The 14,644-nt window shown below is 39.8% G+C and overlaps 2 protein-coding genes and 2 non-coding genes across 6 annotated transcripts; 3 read left to right on the top strand and 1 right to left on the bottom strand.

Annotated features, from left to right (window-relative positions):
* Positions 1-419: 419 nt before the first annotated feature.
* Positions 420-1,466, top strand: Mrps26 (mitochondrial ribosomal protein S26). 2 transcript variants are annotated; one of them, XM_076795445.1, is made up of 3 exons: positions 420-574; positions 632-901; positions 976-1,466. In XM_076795445.1, exons 2-3 carry the CDS (start codon positions 654-656, stop codon positions 1,400-1,402), a joined length of 675 nt encoding a protein of 224 aa, XP_076651560.1. In that variant the 5' UTR covers positions 420-574; positions 632-653; the 3' UTR covers positions 1,403-1,466. The 2 variants fall into 2 exon arrangements, with proteins under 2 accessions (XP_076651560.1, XP_076651561.1); XM_076795446.1 differs by having other exon boundaries at positions 420-901.
* Positions 1,467-4,531: 3,065 nt separating this feature from the next.
* Positions 4,532-10,573, bottom strand: Med (Smad/Smad4 homolog Medea). 2 transcript variants are annotated; one of them, XM_076795443.1, is made up of 12 exons: positions 9,720-10,573; positions 9,424-9,629; positions 9,168-9,316; positions 8,819-9,098; positions 8,364-8,621; positions 7,643-7,783; positions 7,152-7,340; positions 6,907-7,080; positions 6,538-6,792; positions 6,180-6,461; positions 5,989-6,119; positions 4,532-5,906 (listed from the first exon to the last, which is right to left on the bottom strand). In XM_076795443.1, the coding sequence occupies exons 2-12, from the start codon at positions 9,488-9,490 to the stop codon at positions 5,826-5,828; spliced, it is 2,007 nt and encodes a 668-aa protein (XP_076651558.1). In that variant the 5' UTR covers positions 9,491-9,629; positions 9,720-10,573; the 3' UTR covers positions 4,532-5,825. The 2 variants fall into 2 exon arrangements, with proteins under 2 accessions (XP_076651558.1, XP_076651559.1); XM_076795444.1 differs by having other exon boundaries at positions 8,364-8,606.
* Positions 10,574-10,948: 375 nt separating this feature from the next.
* Positions 10,949-11,020, top strand: Trnaa-cgc (transfer RNA alanine (anticodon CGC)). The gene has a single exon. It is a non-coding gene; the product is annotated as a tRNA-Ala (tRNA).
* Positions 11,021-11,111: 91 nt separating this feature from the next.
* Positions 11,112-11,183, top strand: Trnaa-cgc (transfer RNA alanine (anticodon CGC)). Its single transcript has one exon. It is a non-coding gene; the product is annotated as a tRNA-Ala (tRNA).
* Positions 11,184-14,644: the final 3,461 nt, after the last annotated feature.

The raw sequence follows: 14,644 nt of genomic DNA, 5'->3' as shown, positions 1-14,644 counted from the left end.
GTGCCAAACAAAAACGTCTTCATTTCATAAAATTTAAAAAAAATGGCTATAGAAAAATATAAAACGCTTTCAGACTTATATTTTCCTTCGGGGAAATTGTAATCGCCTATAATCGGTTCGTTAAACAGCTTTAGATTTAAATATTAAAATGTATTTGTTTCTCTAACAAGAAAAAGAGTATTTAAAGTATTTTACAATCCACGATACTTTTGAATAAATGATGATTTGCATCTTTGGTTGGGAGAACGATCAAATTTTCCAGTATCTGTGAATAAGGAGCATAAGATGTTTGAATGACGACTTGATCAGTTTATTTTCGAAATGATGAATTTTAAAAATTCGTAGGACTATCGCGCGCTTGATGTTTACGGGTGTCGCTCGAGGCGCATTAAATCATCTAGAATCTAAAAGATAACAAAGATAAAGATAAAACTCTGCGCAACAGACCTAACCTAACAGTAGCAGAAATCATAATTTTAATATGAAAATGAACACAATGATATCCCGTAAACTTTAATATTTCTGACAGAATCGAGTTGGGAAACTGCGTGAGGATACAAGGAGAATATCGCAGGTAATTTTGGGATTTTATAAACTTCTGTTCGATGCATTAAACATTTTTATTTAAAAGGTTATTGTAACAATCAAAAACAATGATACGAGTTACCAGCTCTGTAATGGGTACCAGTATATTGACAATAAGAAATTTAGCTGGTTACGATCATTTAATATCCAAAGCAACAACTATACAATGTGTACGTTGGAAGAGGAAACCGATTTGGTTGCCTACGGCCAAATCGAAAATATTCAAGGTACCACAGAAGCCACAAATACCCGAGGAAGAGCATGCAGAACTACAGCGTCTGCATAACAACTATAAAACAATGATGAAATCGTTAAGGTATATTATAGACATTCATTCGATGCCCACACGTTAATATTGCATTATTTAATTGCCACACGTTTCGGTTCTAGGAGCTTCTTCGTAGCGAAATTGGAAGAGGAGAAAGTTAAGTCTAGCGCTACGACTTCGCAAGAATATGCAAATGAAGATTTCTTGGTTCGTTATCATATAAATAAAGAATGGAACAAACAGGTTGCTGCTGAGAGAGAAGATAGATTGATTGCAGAAAGGAGTAGACGTACAGAGGAGATTATGATGAAATTAGAAGAGAAAGCAGAGAGGAACTTACAGATTCAACGTGACGTAGACGCAGAAATTAGAAAAGCAAAGGAAGAAGCTCCTACGTTCATTACTCCCGATAATATAGACCAAGCTATCGCAAAAGCACTGGAGAATATTGTAAATCATAATGCAGCTATCGATCTTGAAGGCAATTACTATATAGAACACAGCGAAGAAATACCAGAGAGCGAAAAGAAAGCGGAGAATACTGTATAAATTATAGAATAAATCGTTTATATCTTAAGTAGTTTCTTTTTAATAAACACAAAAGTACTGCAATTACATTTGTACATTTGCTTCTCATTATCATCAAATTTAATTCGGTCAATTCATCTAATTCACAGAATATGTTTATTGAAAATGATCATATATAATAATGTAATGTATTAATAATATACAATAACAAAAGGATTTGTAAACACATCCATTCAAGTTCTCTTAGCATATGTGCTTTATATAATTATGGTACACAGGCATTGCATCAACTACCGTAATCACGCATCCTGTCGCACCACATTGTCACAAATTCTATCCAGCACATACCTAGGCAAATTTCATTTCTCAACAATCTAATAATGCATTATCGTCGTACAAGTTTTGTCACAAACGTGCGCAAATATCAATTGCGAGTAGAAATCATTGTATAATCTTCTCTTCTCGACCTTGTCTCAACGGTAATCACAGACGTTAATTTGTAATTTGTTAGACGCTTATCATTTTATCATACTTTTTCTTTATTTCTTTTTTTTTTGTAGCGATCACCGGAATTTTAACACCTGAATGAGATTGTGCTCGAACGCGTGGTTTTTTAAAAAATGTTTATATGCGATTCTACTTGCATTATGTATTGCGACATATTTGTTAAGAATAATTACTTTTACATTTCATACATATTCGTAACGTATCATGATGTGTAATCGTACCATCAGAGTATCTTTGGCTTAAACACACACAATTTGTTGAAAAAAGAGAACGAACAGAGAATAATGGATTAATGAATTCCCAACTATTTCATCAGAACGAAACGCGAATAGACACGTGTGAAAAACAATAATATTCGCGATTAAGTCACGGCTGCGAAGCCTCGAGTAAAAAACGTATTTAATATATTATTTTACAAGATAATTCATTAATCCATACGAATAGCAATGGTAAATGTATAATTCTATTCTGATATTTATTGTACGTGCTTGTGTATAATGTTCCTAAAGTTTAAGAACAAGTCTTTGAGTCTCAAGATCTGTAATTAACGACGAAGCCTCACATTAAAATACATCATTACGACTACGGGTTCAAGTAAAGGATTGCTATATAAATTAAACGAGTCACAGAATGGAATTAGATGAGAGTTGAATGAACCGGTTTCGGACCATTTCACAAAGCAAACTCGGCTTGACAATACTATACAGAAAGAAAAATCTTGAAGCATTAGGCTTCGTCATCGATCGTGACATTATTAAGCAAATCGGTTGAATCCTTAAATAGCAAGATATAACGCATACACTACCCTGGTAAAAATGGAAAAAAGCTGTAATAATTCGAGTATAGTTTATCCCTTATTTAAATCCTTTCTTTTTCTCGCGATCGTTTAACGTAAGTTACATAGGCGTTTTATTTTTTTATTATTTTTACAACTATCAGCTATGGTATCTTTGACATGAGACAGGGCTATTGCACTTTGATACCGGTACTAATTATATGTTATGTACGAAACTATTGTTCGGAGGCGTCAATAAAATATCGTATGAACACGTTCTGCAGAATAATTTCCACTGTAAAATGAGCCTTCTATTATACTTTGTGTGTACCAATTTCTTTTGTTATCTCATACCTACATGTGTTATGCATACAGAGTGTGTGGAATGAGGTGGTTGAGGGCTCGATGAAATCTATTCGTGAATGCTACAATTGGTTTTTGAACGCATATCAGCTTTTTGCAATGCACATCACATTCTCGCATACATTTAATCCAGCTTAAATTGTAGATATACAAAGTTTTTCTTTCTTTCTTCCTTTCTCTCTCTCACACACACACACTCTCTCTCCCTCTTTGCTCTCTGGATCCCGTAAAATCTATGGGGGTCTAGGACGTTCCGAAGCACCACAGTTAAAACGTGTGTTGCATCCGCGACTCATGAGCTTGGTAAAAAATAGGATTTATAAAAAATCTTACACCTGTTCGTTATTTTGCGTACACGGTATGTATGAAAACGATGGCACATATGTTTCTAAAGCGAACTTGGCGGTAAGTATGCTTAAACACGATTTTTTCCCTTATTCTTCGTCGTTTTTTCATTTTTTTGTTTGTTTGTTATCATTATCATTATTTGAACTCTGTATCCTTCCTCGTTTGGTATGGACAGAAAAGTTATGGAAATAGCGTTCCATTTGTATTTGCTTTCTTTTTTACTATTAAATTACAGGCGTTGTAAAAATTAATTTAGTCGATATTCACATTTTGTCATTCATCAACAAATGCATCATCGTATCCCTCCTGTTACTTTTTACTGTACAAACTGTATGTATTTTGTTTCATTTTTTATCCTCCATTTAATCGTCCTACTCTCATCCCTCGGATCTTTTGTCTTTTTCTGTTTTTAATTAGTGGTGCTGATAGATTGCTTCTTTCTGGACTACATTCTCGCCACGCAAGGTGGTCCATAACTTTACAATCAATTAGAAGAACAAAACAGTTCACGATAATCGAATCGACTCCGCTCAATCAAGAGTAACTCCACCCTTTCACTTGTGTGATTTCGATGCTCGAAGGAATTCATTATTCCTTACAACGATATATGTACAGATATCGGGTCGATGAGAACTTTTCTTGATCAAGTATAATCATAAAGAAATATAAGAACAACATGAACACAAACAGCTAAATAATCTCTACTCAATTTCAACAAAGAAGCAAGAATTTCTCGAGTACCTATACTGTGCATCGATTAGTTTCTTTTTTTTTCTTTAAAAACAAGCAGTAAACTCTCTCTTCTCCTTGCCTAGAACAAATGAAGACAATATAACGTCTGTTGCGTACATATACATATGCGCACATATATATGTATGTATATATATACGGATAGGTATAAAATTTGGTCAACGTTTTTTCTTCTCTGTATGATAATATTATCAAATATAGCATATATATAAGAATATTTTGTACGAATATAGTGTAATAAAATGGTTGGTAAACAGTAAGTATAATTATTCAACAAGTACTACATAGTAATCGTAGTAACATCGGTGGTCGATTAGAGAGGAGACAACTGAATAGATTCTAAAACCCGCTAAGAAAACATGATCAGTTCTTTTTATCGATTTCTTCCTTCGTTTTCTCTCTCTCTCTCTTTCTCTCTCTCTCTCCTCGAATATACAAGATCGTACCATGTTTCGAACGTTCGCAGAACGGCCTCGTCTCCAATAACCACGCTAATAATAATTATAATAATACTAACTATAGAGTTAATTCATGTCCTTTGAGGGAACGTAAATGGTAAAAAAGAAAAGACATGAAAAACAGCGTCCTCAATGAAACAAAGATTGCAGGTATTCGTGTAGTGATATTTTTTGGTTGTAAATTATAAAAAAACAAACACGACAATATAGAAGGTTTTTCCAATAAGCACAGTGCCAAACTACTGTCAGCACAACTAACAGGGCGTGATAAAAATATGGCTTTCTAATACAACTATATACTTTTCTCAGTGTTGTTGCTCCCATTCAAATATTTTGCTACGCGATAAACCTATGTTGAATTCTCTGCATTACTGTATACCCTATCAATACCTCCCCCCACCCCATCGATACTACAAATTTATAGAACGGCGTTATTTATTTATTTATTTATAATACTTCTATGTACTAGAGCTGTGACCCGACAGTACTTTGAGACGTATTGCGTTTCTTTAGAAAACCTTCCTACTGTGCACACATATACAATCCATTGTTCGTTTATATCCGACCATAGACATTGAGCTTAAAATTTGTCATTGTTTCCTTCTTTCCTTTTTCTCCCCGTGTTTTCTTCTTTTAAGTAGGATGTGTGTCAGTTAAACTATCTTACAAAGCTAATCTCAAAAAACGAGATTATGACTATTAACGTTTCCGAAAGTATCACGTTTTACTCACGCATTTTGCTGAGCTCACCAGGCCATGCCGTGGGAAATGTATTTATTCTTTCTTTTCTTTCTTAAGTCGGACTCCGCGACTGCCTATTAAAATAGAAGTCTTTCATCCTACCTTTGTTTCCTCACGTAGGTGCACTCTCGCCCATCTTCTTACAAAATAATTTCTCATAATGAAAAATAATATTTCCTTTGCATAACGTTTGTACGTTGACGGTAATGCAAGGCCGTGGCACACATTTTCATCCTACGCGACATAATCATGTGTGTAAAATATATAAAAAACCTCGACGAACGTTCCAATGCTGACGGCAGCAATCATTCTCGTCCGGGATCGAGCCTCGCACTGTTCCCGTTCCTGAATCAACTCTGTTGATCACCTCACGAAGATACCCAGCATGCTGCTGCGTGTATGTAATCGCGCTTTTATACATTTTGCACACTTGATGCAGAGTCTGCAGCAATGTGATGTCTTTTGTTTTGTATCGCATGTATTATTTCAAAGATAAATTAAATTATTCAATTCCCCGAGGACCGTCTATTGGCATAGTGTGTAAAACTTCGTCTAGTAACTGAAGAGCTCTGTGTAAATGTACCTGTACCACAGAAACACGATCTATCGTATCTTGTTCTCTTAAATTTCAGTCAAACAATTATGAAAAGATGAATAAAACATACCTCTATCCAGCAGGGAGTTTCCTTTATACTTTGCCGGGGATAATCGGGGCCCCAACCTTTCACAAAACTTAAACGCAAAATGCACAGTCGTCGGAGATCATCTACGCCTATTCCAGCTGCTGCACTGAGACCTGCATTATGATAAAAATTAGTAGGTGTAATTTAAAGTTACAGGTGTAATTTGTACTGACTTTTAGTGATCGGTGCACCGTGCGTCAAGTGTCCCGCAACGGCAGCAGCCTGTGCCGCGGCAGCGGCTTGAGCAGTGGCGGCTTGTCCTCTCATTTGCTTGTGACACTGTCGTAAGTCGAAGACTTTAATGTACGCGGAGGGATAAATTTTGTGTACCGCGTCGCCAGGCGCGCGGCCTGCCTCTCTGTCTAAATAATAGGATTGTACAAAAACGCTGTGTTCGCTTTGGCATCTTAACCAAACGTCGCCTTCTCCCCTCAGATCCAGCACGACTCCTTTTCCTAAAATATTTTCAATCGTGTGAAATATAACCGTTTCAACAACGAGAAAGAAAAGAAAGCATTCCTAAAAATTTACCTATGTGAAGACGTGCCTTCTCGCTCTGCTCCGTTCTGTGTACATTACTTAACGCCCCTAAACAAAATCTATTACCGCCGCTCGGATCGACGTATCCGTCTACTGTGACGGTCGGACAACTACTGCTTACTTTAAACGTTTCGCCTACTTGAGTATCTAATTCGAAATAGCCAACGGAACACCAGTATTCGGGTGCTGGTTGCGTGGAGAGCAAACCGCCTATGTTACCGCCCACGTCGCCTCCATGACCACCCCCTAATAAACATGGGAGTTACAATTTTTTGCAAACAATGCTTCATCAGAACACAGGATGACCCAGTGTTTTAAGAACCGAAGTCGTAATTAAAACAGTTTTCAAGCTTTACTTACAGTAAGAAGCGGGATGGAGGTGTCTGTGATCTGGAGGTTGCATGCTCTGAGTATACGTGAGAGTATTAGCTCCAGTCCACTGTGGCGCTCCCGAGTTGTAAGCAGCCGTGCCCACTGGAAATCCATTTGGATGATGAATATGTACAGGTGATACAGGAGAGTTCTGGCCTTCTCCTGTTAGAACATAAAATTTCAGGATGAATCTAAACGAGCACCGAAAACGACTTCAGGATAATATCACATACCTAAGGATGCCGTTAACGCGTCCACGCTCGGAGGTTGATTCAAGTCTTGGGGCGGCGTGCTAGTTCCGTAGAAAGTTTCTGTAGACTGGCCCTGCGAAGGGCTGAGCATTTGCGCACTGTTTCCTCCGCTAGGTGTACTCAACGACTGCTGTTGGCTACCTACGGTGTGACTCATTGGATGTACTACTGCTGCAAAATCAAATTTAACTCGTACACAATACAGGCAACATAACAGAAAATATCAATTATACACAACACTTTCTCCAGAGTCTCTGAAATTCATTACGGAAAATGATTCTAGAGACTATTTGCAAGTTTCGACTAGCACAAAGCAAAATAAATTAATCAGCAGTAGATGGAAAGTACGCTGCTTGAAGCAATTAGGGGATCTTCTACTTTCATATTTCAGTCTTAGCTTCTTGTCTTATGTCCCCTAATTTTTTTGGAGCAGCATAGCAAGTATATAAGGAAGCATTCTATCATATACGTACGATGATGAATGTTACGCGTCGTAGAATGATGAGGTGTGGGAATCCAGGTTTGTCTGGGGCAATTATTGTCGTCCAATTTATTGTGGGGGTTACCAGCATTATTTTCTCCCCCATTACTGCCAAACATACCCTCACCACTAGCTGTGCCAAACAACAAAAGAGAAAAGAAAGAATAAAGCTAAAATGAAATAGAACTAGCAATGCAAAGTAAATACTAGATGAAGCGATAGTGAATGAAAAACAAAAAAAATTCGCCACAGACAAATTAAATCACCTTCTAATCTACAATAACAAAGCTTTACTTATCTTTATTGTATATTCGGTGCATTTACCGCGGTATACGAATGTACAAACATGCTTTGTTGCACAATAAATAGACTGCGGATCTTTATGCAGTATAAAAATTGTCTGCATCAACTAAAAAAAAAGAGAAGTTCCAGAAAAATTGATTTCTTCTCTTAATAATTTGAATAAGGTGTCAGTAATATACCAGTAATACTAAACTCGTCTGATATTTCTTCTGTTTTGTGTTTCATCTACTCATTTTTGCAATAAATACATAAAATCCGCAGTCTAATAATAAATTATTAACACATTCTCACCATAGAATGGATATGTGTTGCAAAGTTCTGCGAAATGCGCTGGTGAGAATGTGTTAAGATATAAAATACCCAGAATGAACAACGAGTATCGTAACAGAGGATTGTAGTACGTCGCTTACTTGGATTAGGGGGTGCTAGGCCAGGTATAAAAGTCTGCTGAGACGGTTGAGTATTACTGGATGAAGTAGGTTGAGCAGGTGGATGGTGCTGAATGGTCTGATTCATTTCACCATCGACTTCCATCGCAGATCCTACTGCTCCAGCTGCCGCGGTACCTCCGCCGCCGACAGAGTACTCATCCTTCACCAATCTACCACCCGGTCCTACGCCTACGCCTGACTGCAGAGTCAGCCCAGACAGGTCTGTAAAGAACGGGTCTGTGCGGGGGAAACCAACCCATTCCATCATACACCAAGGCCACAACAATAAATCGTTTAACACTTATGGTGCTATACAAATGAGTTGACAAAAGCTTCACGAGGATAACAACACAACGAAAGGAAGTCTAAATCAAAGTACGTGATTTTTCTAAAAAAAAAAAGACAAAAACTAGAAATACATTTCATGGACATACCTATGCCAGGGGACACAACTCTTTCGTAGTGATACGGATTTACACATACCGAATCACACTTCAAATCGAAAGCAAATTGGCAGTATTTGACGTGTTTCAATTCGTTTTTGTGTAAATCCGGCCACCTCCAGATCCGGGCATAAATAACATGTGGGAAACCCTTGCGTCCTGCAACCTGTAGCCTACCATCCAGAGTTCTCTGTATGGTAACGCATTTACTGGGATGCGCCCCATTGGTGGTGATAGCTGTTATCAAGCTATCTAACTCGTCACGTTTTTCCTAAGCAGAGTAACAATTTTAGCACAATGTTTGTAACAACAAAAATAACATTCAAGGAACAGTACTCACTTTAAGTTTTTTAACTAAGGATTCTATGGCCCTTTTACTGAATCCTTCGCTCTCTCCTCCTTGCCGATGACACATCAATGAATGGACTATGCTTAGGCAAGCATCTGCACTGGTCGGAGCACTGGGAGCGATTCCGGTAATTTCTCTCACTGCACAGAGGTATTCGCACACGTAACGGTAGCTTGTCAATAGTGCACAGGGAAAATATATACTTGTCGCGGACGTTCGTAAAGAAAATAACGTAATCAAAACTTACATTCTGGATTAGGCTGCATTTGGGGCGAGGGATACAGATGACCTCCCCCGCCCGCCAATCCAACCATCTCTGTGAAAGCCGTGGCGAATACCGTTCCAATTCTCCGATTGAGACACTATTCTTATCCTTGGCTTTGCGACGTTCGAGTTTATTATGATTTACCATCTAGCAGCGATCCACGAGCCATGTGTGTCGCGTATGTAGAACTGCAAGGCGGCGCAAAGAGACAGTTAAACAAATCGCAGAGCCCGCGGATGGTATCGGTTATGAAATATTAACAGACAGACGGGACGAACCTTATCGGCCGACGAACTAATTACCAGCTAGGTCGCACAGAAAATAACCTTAGCCGAGGTGTTTCGTGATGACGTACCGTGAACTGACAGTTACCTCGATCAGGACGCTGCTGGTTTTTTTCAGGAGGTTAGATTGTGCTGTTGCGACATCGGTAGCAGAACCTGGCAGAACCGCACTTATCTCTGGTGTCTAACTTGCATGATTGGCGAGGCGACGAAAGCGCCAAGACTATCGTGCGCGAGTTTCCAGCAGCTCGCGTCCCGTTCTGTCTCATTTATACCTTTTTCTCCCGAAGCATACCGAAACCGAATGCACACTTGCAGCAAGTAACAGTTGTTCGCTCTGGTCCCGAGGTCTCACCTATGCACTCATCTTTTTTCTATCTTGAACCGCCTTCGAACAACACCGATGTTGCACGGGCACAGGGGTGACACGAACATCCACAATCTACTCAGTATCATGGAGGTTGACAACGTTTAACCCCTGTCGGGGTGGTTTTGAAATCTATCTGAATCTACCCAACCGGGTACCTACCCTCTACCTCTACCTGCTGCACCCTACTCTTTTAACTTGTTTTATAAGGAATATGCGTGAACTATAGACGGCGCTGTGAATCGTATTTGTAGCGACGCTTGCAGCTATTTTTTAAAACAAATGGCAGCAAAAATAACATACGTGGTTGTGGAGAATAATGTAATAAAGTTTGTAAAAATATGCAAAAAAATTATCAATTTTGGTTTTCAGCCAATGCAGTTTGAAGGTTTCAGGAGATCCGGAAGAATGGTCAAAAGGTATTTATTGCTGGTCACGATTTAAATGCCGTTGAACATAAGTCTTTACAATTTTTCATTGACTTCAGATTGCACTTTGATTCTTTATTTATCGACAGCGGGCTAGGACCGTTTCGAACTTAGTCAATATGTGATGCAATTAATGACTACAGATTGTAATCCGAATATCGATCCGATTAATAATTAACCATTTGTTTGTTAAATGCAATTGCAATTCAATTTCGATGAACAATAATTAACAATTAACAATTACGGCTTCTACAGCGAGGATTTAACGATTAATGATCGACGATATTTATAATTGCTTTAAATTTTTTAATACGAATGAGGCGTATTAATTATAACAAATAAATGTTTTCTAAATAAACATTCTCTTACATTGTATGGAAATTAGCGTAATCAGAGTGTCTTGAAAATTGAGCATTCGATTACCATCCGGGGGTGTAACTCAGTGGTAGAGTGTCTGCTTCGCATGCTGAAAGTCCTGGGTTCAAATCCCAGCTCCTCCAAGACCTTTTTTTTCGTTCTTTTCCATTATAAAAAGATCCTAGACCATCTCAGAAACACATCTACCATGTTTGAAACAAGTCTAAAGCACTTGGGGGTGTAACTCAGTGGTAGAGTGTCTGCTTCGCATGCTGAAAGTCCTGGGTTCAAATCCCAGCTCCTCCAACCCTTATTTTTTCCATTTTTTAATAATGAAATGACATTCAACGGTTTGTTCTGTTATTCTTTCTATTCTTTATTTAATATTTTAAACAATTACAGTCACTAAATAAAGGTTATAATGTAAATATAAGTAGATGAGCACGTGGTCGACCGTTCTTCACGGTTTGGGGATTTTCGAACGTTTCATTTCTCGGATAAAGATGCGCGCCCCGACCCATTGATAAGCACTTGAGCAGCAGGAGATGTGGCAATTTCTAACCAAACCTAACCACTCCTGCGGCACTAGTACTTAGGAACGGGTTAGGATTTATTTCTGTATCTATCATGCTCCTGCTCATCATTGTAGACTCGTCTGGGCATCGCCTTCTTGATCCCCGACCCCTACAAAACAAATCACACTCTATTATTCATTGTTAATTAATTGCCACGCGATTCTAATTCGTTTAGAACACGGACAATTTCTCAGTTGATATATATCTACGTCTTAAGTTCATTTAACGGTTATTCTCCCTCGTACATGCAAGCCGCGTCTCTTCATATGACTAGTTACAATTACTCATAAATTATTGTCTGTATAAAAAAATATTTCAAACAAAAGTTGCACAGTATCAATGGATTCACATGATACAATGATTCGTTTTTTGCTGTTTCTCATTTTTATCAAAATATAAAAGTCAACATCATTTTTCAACCCTTATGTAGGCAACCAACTTGTATTAATTTCAAAGCTTATATTTATTCAAGATTTCCTGCAGAAATTTATATTTTGAGATTATAGATCGATGTGAAAGTGTCGCTAGAATGAATGTTTCGATTTTATATTTAGGAGGACATAAATAATTGTTGAAGGAAATGTGATAAATGGATACCTGTACACCCGGGTTGAATGATTACAACATGTGTTTGAAATATTTTTTCATACAGTCAATAATTTGCACGGAATCTTTCATTTGTTCAGAAGATTAACGAAGCAAAGGGAACTCCGTCTCCGCTATCTAGTCATTAGTCATTAGTCGAGACAGAGTAGAAAGTCGCGGAAAGATAGGACTGACGAGTAAACTCGTTTTTCCCGGGGCAGAAGGTCTACACGTCGATAAAGGAACCGTTGCGTATCATCCTCAAAGAAAGAAGTATCGATCGGGGTACTTCAGCGCTACTACACAGAGCCCATTCTCCTTTGAGGTATAATGAGGGCCCTTGTTGGTAGCGTACGCGCGACCTCGCTCGTGCTGGCATCCACGAATCGTCCGGGACAGTAAAAACAATCGACTCGAATGTAGAAGACATCGGGACGGAACTATAAAACGTTTCCAGTGGTTAGCAACAGGCGGAGGAAATGGCTGGGACTCCGAAACGAAACGAAACGAAACGAAACGAATAACCGGCCGGCCGGCCACGGGTGATTAATAGATAATTAAGAAGACCGAGGGAAACCCTAATACAGCTTGCCCACGTTTCGCTGGTAATTCGCCGCGAGATTAGATAATCGACTTAAGAATACTCTGTGCCCGGTAGATGTTGCGTGACGCATTGGCTGCGTGCACTGTAATCGTTCAACGAAATGAACAGAAGTCTTAAAGTCAATTAAGTTAGCCTATTTAGCAGATAAGGATTACTCGTTGCCGGACAAAATGTTCTCCGAAATAATTATTTAATCAGCGGCCGTCAGCGACACCGCGGATTAGAAATTTATCAAGGGAACAATGGGAGATCGCAAGAGGCCCTGCAGCGTGTAAAAACAATATGTCACGGGTACCGGTGTCGATAGTAAGACACACGGTATAATTATTAGCCCGGACGTGATGCTACATGCATGCAGACGCATATACACGCTATAATGACGCGATGACACACAGTGGTACTCATTGAAGCGACCTCGACGACTCATTAAAGTCGCCCACCGCGCTCTCGCTTCACTCGTTCCTTCTTCCCGCGCGATTCTCTCTCCCTCTCTCTCTCTTTCTTTCTCTCTCGCGCTTCGTCTCCGAGAAATTTCGAGCTGCCCCTCGGTGAAACCTGTTGCATCTGCAGAGGATTTCGACGCGCATCTGGACCGAATGCACGTCTCCGCGACGCAGCCGGGAACACTCGAGCCGTAGACACTCGCTGTTGACAATCTCTGTTAACGTTGTCCGTCCTTGGTATCGTTAACAACCGATCGGCTGCGCCTGGCCTGGCCTCCTCTATCCGGCTGCGCTGCAAAACGGAAGAACAAATTGATCACGTGAGTCAACACCCGGTGTCGAATCTCGGGCCTGATCGATTCATCGATACACCGATCGTTAACCCGGTTCCCTTGAATAAACGTGATGTAATTTACGTTACCGTGGATCAGTGGCTCCCAATCTTTTTGTTTAGAGTCGCCGGGATCGTGTTCGCCGTTGATCAAAGATTTCTATCTGTACATGGGGCACGTTAATCGTTTTGTTTGCGTGAGCGGATTTTCTATTTTACGATAGAGATGCGCGCCCCGACCTATTGATAAGCACTTGAGCAGCAGGAGATGTGGCAATTTCTAACCAAACCTATCCACTCCTGCGGCACTAGTACTTATGAACGGGTTAGGATTCGTAGAATATTAATAGAACAGTGTTACGTTAGAAATTGGGACCTTTCATTCTGTCACCCTAGTCACTAGGGTATAGTGAAACAGGAGTGGATAAAAAGGAGTGGAATGCAACTGAGTTGGCTCGTTCTTTCTTGCTGGCAGCCGAGTCTCTTGTGTAGTCTGAACCCTGGGGGATGAGCAATTGTTTTAATTAGAGGCTGAGAACGGTTTCTATCTTTAATACAGTACCTACCGGCGATTATTTAATACCAAGTGTCAGGAGCTAATAGATTTCCGGTAGACAAAGAGCGTTAACAAATTTAGCAACACGCCCCATAAACGTTACCAATGTCCCTCGTTACCTTTGCAATATTACAACTGGGCGTTATCACGCGTCCCAATTAACAGCGAGGGGTTAATACTCGATCCATCGAACGAAACGCAGCAGAACGAAGGATGAATCGTGCGATGAGTAGTATCGCTCGCGGAAATGCGAGTGCCGGAGATAGGGAGGAGCCGAGGCCACAATCGAATCTTTGATTTCTCTGACCCGGGCGTCTCTTTCATGATTCTCGGTCGGTGAAACGGCGTATTCATCGTCTCGCGAGGCACACAGCGACGCCACAGCTTTTTAGGATAGTACCACAGCTCCTCTGAAATCAAAAGAAAACGCCAGATAGGACCGAGGAGAAATTCTCAGTCAATTCGCCAGGCCAGTCGCAAACAAAGAGGACGACACGCCGTGTTAAAATGCAAAGCCGCATTAAGTCGAAGCGGATTAGCCGGACATGCTGCGAGAATGGCGAGGCGCGTGGCCGTCTTCTGCCGGAAGACTTCTGTCGCACAGCTTGCACACGTTGTGGGCCGTACATTTTCGGCGACGGATTTTTTCGTCGGCCCAAAGAAAAACCCGACG

This window comes from Halictus rubicundus, chromosome 10, assembly GCF_050948215.1.
Source record: "Halictus rubicundus isolate RS-2024b chromosome 10, iyHalRubi1_principal, whole genome shotgun sequence".
NCBI lineage: Eukaryota > Metazoa > Arthropoda > Insecta > Hymenoptera > Halictidae > Halictus > Halictus rubicundus.
The sequence above is the reverse complement of the archived record's forward strand: the minus strand, read 5'-3'. Positions and strand labels throughout refer to the sequence as shown.

Excerpts from the sequence above, each read along its gene's own strand:
- Mrps26 (XM_076795445.1), top strand. The coding sequence starts at position 654 with ATGATACGAGTTACCAGCTCTGTAATGGGTACCAGTATATTGACAATA. Across the intron at positions 902-975 it reads ACAATGATGAAATCGTTAAG|GAGCTTCTTCGTAGCGAAAT; the intron begins GTATATTATAGA and ends TTTCGGTTCTAG.
- Med (XM_076795443.1), bottom strand. The coding sequence starts at position 9,490 with ATGGTTGGATTGGCGGGCGGGGGAGGTCATCTGTATCCCTCGCCCCAA. Across the intron at positions 9,317-9,423 it reads AATGCAGCCTAATCCAGAAT|TGAGAGAAATTACCGGAATC; the intron begins GTAAGTTTTGAT and ends ACCTCTGTGCAG. Across the intron at positions 9,099-9,167 it reads CCTTAGTTAAAAAACTTAAA|GAAAAACGTGACGAGTTAGA; the intron begins GTGAGTACTGTT and ends TACTCTGCTTAG.